This window comes from Arctopsyche grandis, chromosome 12 (genome assembly GCF_051622035.1).
Source record: "Arctopsyche grandis isolate Sample6627 chromosome 12, ASM5162203v2, whole genome shotgun sequence".
Classification (NCBI taxonomy): domain Eukaryota; kingdom Metazoa; phylum Arthropoda; class Insecta; order Trichoptera; family Hydropsychidae; genus Arctopsyche; species Arctopsyche grandis.
Window position 1 is genome coordinate 20,372,126 of NC_135366.1, and position 8,880 is coordinate 20,381,005.

Sequence of the window (8,880 nt, forward strand, 5' to 3'; positions counted from 1 at the left end):
CTAATAAGCTATTATGGGAATTGTTTAACCGGTTAAATATGTACGTAGGCATAGTAATGTGGCGTTTGAATGCGCGAGAGATAATTTTATGATTTTTTAAGATGCCTAAAACGCGTGAGCAGAAACCTTCATAATAATTTGCGGAATATATCAAGCGAGTAACAATTTGGATAAAATAAACAAATAAATCAGCAATCAATATAATATTTTAGTCAACTGTCTGAGACTATTATATAATTCCTATATTCATTACCATGACACTTTTTTTTCATTCAAACATCAGAAACTTTTTAATTATTGATAGTAGTAAAACTTATACATTATATACATAACCATCAGCATAGACTAGTGGTTAGCATAAAATGCTTAAGTGGTCACGGGTTCAATCCCACCGGTTGCTGCTAACCAGATCTTGGATATGTGACCCCAGATCGATCGTTTCTTATCAGATTTTGTCAATTGATCTGATTTTCATTGAAATGGTTCAAACAACAACAACCTTTACAAATCTCGAATCTCAAATGTCGTTTATTTTTATAAAATGCTGCAAATTTGACCATTTATATGTCGATGGATGTTAATAGATATTTGTGTTTGCCTTGTATAATACTTACAATACTTCCGTACAATGTTTGACCATAGATGTCGTGTTTAACGTAAAATATATATATATATACATACATATGAATATATGGGTGCATACCTGTAAAATAAAAGATAAATATAACTTATATTTTTGGCTACAATTGGATCATTCTGTAATGACTAATGACACTGCGGTATAATAAATAAAATAAAATATACTATTCCGATGATGATAGTTTATTATACATATATGTTCCGATGATGATAGTTTATTATACATATAAATTTAAAGTATTTAATTTTTATACGATTTTCTAAAATAGAGACAGTTCATTCTTCAAAAATGTATGGTATTCAGACTTGAAGTACAGAGCTTTTTATATACTTATTCCATCTAAAAACTTAGTTCATTTTAGTTACAAATCATATCTCAAAAAAATATACGCTTTCTGTATGTATATCGATGAACATTTGTCAAATGATAATGGATATACATATCCTCTGAAACATCTCTATGTGTACATATCGCATTTCAAAAAGTTTAAACTCCTCGTGAAAGCTTCGAGTCCCTCTTGGGAGGACGAGAATGGGTATGGATGGGGTGAGTTTGCTCAATAATTTGTACAACAATCGACGTTCCCCAATTGAAATGGACTCCTTTTAAATTGACGAAAGTGCTCCCTTTCGGATATTAAATTACCCAGGGAACAATGGCAACACTGGAGCTCAGAATAAAAACGATTAATTTAAAACGTTCCGCCGATTCGAATTCGCGCCTAATTCGATTTGTACAATAATGGATGCGATGCTATCGCTATAGATACGTTGATTTTGCTCATTGTTATGTACTCACTTTTTTTAAATCATTTTATACACACACGTGTTGTATCAGTTCGTTTTAATATTTATTCACAGCAAAATAAGTACATATATCTATTGTATATTGATTAAAATCATTACTTATTAGATAAATGTACGTATGTATTTATTATTTCAATTCTAACTCTACATTTGTTTTAGAGTTATATTGTACATATGTATGTATATTGTACCTAAAAATAATTAGCATTGATTTTTTTTGTTTTATTTATTACATGAATAGTTTCAAATAATATACAATACTACATTAATCTATGAATTGAGAGAATCTTTCAAGGGTGAGTGAATTATTATTACATAATTGAATATGTACATATTAAAAAATACTTATGAGTTCTTCGAGTCTTTATACATTTCTATACCCTTGATGAATTGAAACTAAATTTTATGTCACTTCATATATTCATCAGGTGTCACAGGATACATAAATCGACCATTATAAAAAAAAGTAAACGCGCTAGTAAATACTTCATTCCCAAGATATAAATTATGTATATTATATTATACACGCATGTAAGGAAAACTATTTACCATCGAAATATTATTATTTTGTACCAATTTAAAGTAAAATGCTAAATAATTTAAATTATTCTAAAAATTACATAATATGAAAATGTGCATATGATCCGGCCAAAATCAAATGCCGTACATTAAAATGGTGTATATTGTTCTGTTTTGCGGTGTTAATTGTCGGTGATTAAACATCGTATTGCATAAGGAATTAATTAATTATGATACACGACAGTGCTTATTTCTAACCAAAATAATTAGAATTATATTTTACAACGAAGCGAAATTTCAACGGTAGCCCGTTAAAAGTCGTTGTACAACATCATTGAAGTTGTGCAATCGAATAGTAACACGTCTAGTCACTTTGCGCATAATATAACAGTGAACACTTCATAATTGCACATTTTACATGCGTTTTATTTGCGAAAACATCGCCTGTTCCTCGCACCGACTACACATCGTCGTTTTCACACTGAACAACGTTGGCATTTACCAATAGCAGGAATGGCGTATTTATTTGGCACTCGTGTATTTAGATTTTAATAAATTTAATATTTAATATTTAGTATTTTATAAATCGGCGAATTTTAATATTATTTAAATTTATATATAATTATTTAAATTTTAATATTTAGTATTTTATAAATCGGCGAATTTCGAAATGCTAAAAAACCCTAATTTTTGCGAGAAATATGACACGAATGCCAATATATTGAAACCGTTTCAAAGAAAATCAGACAAATTGGCAAACTCTGATAGGAAAAGATCGACCTGGAGTCACATATCCAAAGTCTCGCCAGCAGCACCGGGCAGGCATTGAACTCGTGTTTACTTGGTTTGAAAGCATTACATGCTAACCACTAAACTAAGCTGCTTGTTTTTATCTAATGTGTTGAATGCTAAAGATAAGAAAATTAGATACATACAGAAGGACATAATGCTTTTACATTTTAGTATATAATCGATATTCACAATATTTTAAGTGATGAAAAAAATTTGGAAAATTCTATCAACATCCATAAAAATGTTGACAAATTTCAAATGGTTATCTCAGTAATACAATACAAATAATATGTAGGTTGATAAAATATATACACCTAATTTTATTGGTTGATTCACATATCCACTTAAGATGTTTCGTTTTAAATGTTGTCAATCTATTTTATATCACTGTGTAATTTATAATTCTATAGACAAGATTTGTTCTGCGATGTTATGTTTTTTTCATGGAATTATTTCTGTATTGAAGAACTTTGAAAATGTCACAAAATGTAGTTGGTAAATTTTTATACGAAAGTTATTAAAATTGATACAGATATACATGTATATGTACATAGGTATAATTCGGAATTTTATTCGTTATCAGACATTAAGAGGGCTGAACCCCAGCGCCTTCTCCATACAAAGGTATTAGACTTCTTACTTCCTCAATTATGGCACTTGAGAAATTATTTTTTAATATGCTATTTATATCCACCATAGGCATGTTCCAATTTTTTTTTTTTGATTAATCAAAACATAAAATAAATCAAAAATCAATTAATCAAAAAAAAATTGAAATATGCCTATGGTGGATATAAATAGCATATTAAAAATAATTTCTCTAGTGCCATAATTGAGGAAGGGAGAAGTCTAATACGTTTGTATGGACAAGGCGCTGGAGTCCAGCCCTCTTAAGGCTACAGAAAGATACTCGTAAGGAGTATTTTATCATCATCGGGCATGTTTTATATGTATTAAAAAAATAAGTGGACATTAAAATTGTATATGTGAGCAATAATTGTAAAAATATTCTGCGTATATTGATGTTTATATATTGTAGACTTCCATATGTATATTGTGTACTTCGAGGGGAGGAAATATTTCTATTTAAAATTTCGTGTGCTTTTAACGCCATCGTGAGATCAAAGCCATATTCTTAACCATCATAAACAGCAAAGTTCTTAAATATTATAACTTTTGGTAGTACGCATTAAAATTCAATCAAAAGTTTTGTGAAGCTGTGATTTTTTCTTAAAAGATTTGATGAAAAGCTCAGATTTTTTTGACAGATGTTCAGGATTGACACTGTCCCCATGGGAGCATAGGTAAACGAAATATGTATGTAAATCCCCACAGGTTGTGCAGCAGTGCATTTGTTTGTCGGTTGGCGTGCGATGGCTCAGTGATAGCGTCGTGTTGTCTAACGGCCAGTGTGGCCGGTTCGGTTCGGTTCGGTTCGTGTCCGCCACTGGCAATTAACGACATTAACAATTATAATCAGCGGTTTTCTCCCCTATTTCCTGTTAAGCGACCGCCGCCACTGAAACAACTGATTTTTTACCATAGATACACGCCACACTGTTAGATTCTCGACGCACGTTTTGCCAAAAACTGCCGTCGCCGATCTGCCATTTTGTTCGGATGTAATTACAATTTCATGCACGAAAATTAAATCACGACATTCATTAGCATAGATAAGTTTGTGTTGAGTCCGCGAACACAATGCATATTCTTCGATCTTTGATAGGCGAGTACATACATACATACGTATGCATAGATATTTGAATTTATTGTTAGAGACGCGGTCGTTTTGAAATTCCGCCTGACTTTCCCGAGTTTTATCTGATTTAATTAAATAGGTACACTTACTTAATATAATTTCGTTTAAATGGTTTGAACCAGGTTAAGCCGTAATTTTCGACTGATAATTAGATACTGTTAATATGGAAATGGATGTTAGAATTTTTTTAATACAGTTTTGAAACGGAAAATTAGATAGCTAGGTAAAATGATAATCGTTTTTATAATGCACGTATATTAAAAAGTTGAATTTTAGCGCGATTTTGATTGATAGGTATATGCCATTATATAAGGAAAACACAATGGATGAATATTGCGCAAGATAGATAGGAACTGAGGAGGATTGCAGAAGATGATTTTATTCAATAGTACATGACTTTGTACAGTTATAATAATTAAAAACATGAGACAACAGTTGATAATTCTATACACATTTAATAGTTTTAAAGCCTTGTGAATATTATGTAAATTATTATTATTACGAAAAGTTTCCTAATTATTTATAGATATATCTTATCTTATTATGAATATGTCATCTAAATGTTTAATAAAAAAATAGATAGGTAGATATATAAATATATAGATGGGGAAAGATTTAAATGTTGACATTTAAAGCATGTCTACATATGTACGTAGGTATATATAATTATCTTTTTACATATTGTATGTTATTTATCGTATTGATAATGGATAAATAGATATATGAGCCGTTATTTTCACTTTTTTTAATTTCGAGAAATATCTCGCAAAGCATTGAATATCTATAATATTTTGAGTTTTACAATATTTAAAAATTCCGGTGGACTGTAATACGTTTATTCTGCTTTTCCGAGATTCTGGACATATCGAATTAAAATAATTAATATCAATTTGTGAATTGAGTCAAACAGTAGTAGTGTTTTTGGAACTGAAAATAGAACTTCCGCCACTTTCAAATACATATTACGGCTCATATGTCGATTATATTTTAGTTCGTTTGGAAGTAAAGAATCCTCTCGATTTAATAATAATTTAACCTATTTATTTAAAAATCACAAATACAAAACAATTGACATAAAAATATTTTGTGCGACAAATTTCATTATACCTAATTTTCTAAATAAAATGTTAGTCTCTATTCGTAACATCATCATAATTATAAAAATATGTAATTGTATCTGAGAGTGGAAATATAATATGTAGATACATAGATACATGATGTGAAAATAATTGTCGATTTTAAATGGATCGTCATTGACAATCGCCGATTTGAATTTAAAAAGTGGCTAAATTTAATATTTTCCCAGTATTGAGTTTTTTGTAAAGACCGAAAGTGTTCACATCGCAATAAAATTATGTTTATGAGGCGGTTTTCGCTCCGTTGGTTTTTTCCCGTCCCCGGCAATAATTAGTGCAGTGTTAACAAAATCCCCCTCAAATGCAACGGTTCCGCGCGCGCTGTGTTAATTTTCACATAGGTAGACACGTTAAACGAACGTTTTCAATATTATTGAGATATTACGGCGTCAGACGACGACGACGACGATGATTTTTGTGAAAAAAAGTCACTAGACATGGACCCCAATTAATAACGTGACGATAAGCACACTCGACATGGACATGCGACGGGTTATTAAAAGGCGTTTGAGCGCGAGCCGCCGCACACTTTTACAAACGCTGTATAGTAATCGGTGGATCGATCTGATTTCTATGAAATTATTTATAAAATCTCTAATTTGCATATGCATATATGTACAATGAAAATTGTCTTTCGGCCGCGCGTTTGCGTTTCTATTTAAATAATTAAAATATCGTCTCGATTTTGAATCCGTTATCCAAATAGAGTGTTTAGTTTCCGTATTAATTCGACCGTGTCTTAATGGCCCGTGGTCGTCTTGCGCATCAGTTAATATCATACATACGTACATTCACAGTGCGCTTTTAAATATAATATATATGGTGTTTTATATTATGCATTTGATATTATTATAAATCACACGAGTAATTTTCACGCGTCTCTAAATACTTGGCGCAACTGTGAACTTTTTGATTTGAATAAATAGCTCATTTGCATGTTTAGTCTTTATTTTTTTGTACGTAGTTTATTAATGCAACAGAGATAATTTAGAGCGTATTTATATTTAAATAATTAGTTGTTCGAAACTAAAATTGAAAGATTTTAGTGTTGCGCTTTTGAATTGTTTTAAATTTTTTTAATTGCTACATAAACATGCCAAATCCAGTGTGCTTATCAAAATTAATTTTATTATTATTAAAAGTGTACTTGTAGTGCAGCCTAGTTATTTGAATTTATGTGTTGTGAATGACTCGTGAATTGTTCATTAATATTCCGACGGACATATTTATTTTCAACTTAATGAATATTTTGAATGCAACATTTAAATATCGTACGCACTAGTTCAAAATATATACATATATATGTACGTATATATATTTATATATATTTATGTATATACCTTTTTTTTAAATGTAGATGAAATATTCATAATAAGATGAGATATAATATAAAATTCATTGCTATAAGCATCTATAACAATTAGTTACAAGTCATATGTACATAATTTGTATTAACTTATTAGAATTATAAGGATCTATTAGAATTAATCTCATTGAAAACTGATCCAGATTGGAAACTTTTCGTAGATACCTACATAATTTTAACAAAGATTTAAAACTTTGAAATGTATACAAAATGATCAACTTTCGTCAAGTTTTTAATTATTATAATTGTATAAAACCAGATACATACTGATTGAGATTTTTTTTAGAAAGTTCTAAATCTATTTTATTTTACTTTACGTCGAGAGAAAAACCATGTGCAATTTCCAAAAAAATTAAGTGTTTATAACATATAATAAAAAAGTTAAAAAATTGTGCGTATTCAAATTACACTCAATTATAATAAACAAAAATATATTTGATAATATTTTCAAATACAAACAACATATTGATTTCAGCCTTTCAGACTTCCTTCGATGCAAAAATATCGACTATTTCTGAACTATACTTTCTAAAATACATAAAATAATATTACGACCGGGATCTTTCTGAAGCCGGGCCCTGATTATTTGCACATCCTGCACCTACCCCTCCTCTCGTCAGCCCTGTTCATCTTCAATACAAAACCATCATTTGCTGAAATTTTTAAAATAATCGCTTTACATAGATGCACTCAAATTTTATAGTCAACGTTTTAAAATGAATTTGGTGAGCAATCTTTTAAAGTATAGAGCGTTACGCTCTATACTTTTTAAAATACATAAAATAATGCTACGACCGGGATTTTTCCGAAACTGCGCCATCATTATTTGTCCATCCTGTACCCCTCCTCTCGTCAGTCCTGTTCATCTTCAATACAAAACCATCATTTGCTACAATTTTAGCTGGAATTTTTAAAATAATCGCTTCAGATGCACTCAAATTTTATAGTCAACGTTTTAAAGTGAATTTGGTGATATAGAGCATAACGCTCTATACTTTTCAAAAAACATAAAATAATATTACGACCGGGGTTTTTCCGAAACTGGGCCCTGTATATTATCATACCATGTACCCCTCCTTTCGTCAACCCTGAACATCTTCAATGCAAAATCATTATTTGCTAAAAATTTTTAAACAATCGTTTCAAAAGCACTCAGATTTTATAGTCTACGTTTTAAAGTGAATTTGTCAAGCAATAGAGCGTGACACACACGTGGAACGCTCCTCCATCTGACGCCACAACCCCTCCGACTAACATTTGACCTTTCCGACGGAATCACGAAACTTCACCCTAACCACACCGCACAGAACAACGAGGAAAGCACACGCAGGACGACAGCCAGTCATACAAATTCAGAGGCAGAGTTGATTTTTATGCAAATAAATGAAGTTTTACTAACCGTTCGAACAGACACTGGAATTGTCATGATGGCTGGAGTCAGAGTCGGTGTCGTCGTGGTGCAGCCGATGGTGCACATGTCTGCTGGGCTCGCTCAGAATGTCGGTGATCATGAAGCGCGAGCGCGGCGCCGCCGGCTGAGAAACGCCGCGAGGCATAGGCGCCCCAGGCGGCGCCTGCTGCTGCGGCATGCCGCCCCCCCGTACTGTCATCTGAGCCGCCCCCGCCACACCGACACCACCCACTGTCAACACCGCGCTGACGACGACAACAACACAACCACCCTCATCGACAAACCACCACTCTAGCGTGTGTCCACACTCGTCTCAACAACACATCCGCATCGCAATTAATTAATATCGTGTCTAAAGCAACAACAACAGCAGCTACTGCACGTGTATATATGTGTGTATATAGGTAGGTATATATATATGTCACGGTGGATGAGCGCGAAGAATCCGTTC

At 31.9% G+C, this 8,880-nt stretch overlaps 1 protein-coding gene across 1 annotated transcript in view; it reads right to left on the reverse strand.

Moving 5' to 3' along the window:
* Nucleotides 1-8,607, reverse strand: part of LOC143920463 (homeobox protein B-H1-like) — a 48,080-nt gene extending 39,473 nt beyond the window's left edge. The window contains exon 1 of the mRNA XM_077443349.1: nucleotides 8,418-8,607. Within this exon, the coding sequence (XP_077299475.1) occupies nucleotides 8,418-8,607 (190 nt within the window). The remainder of the gene's footprint in view (nucleotides 1-8,417) is intronic.
* Between the last annotated feature and the right edge of the window lie 273 nt (nucleotides 8,608-8,880).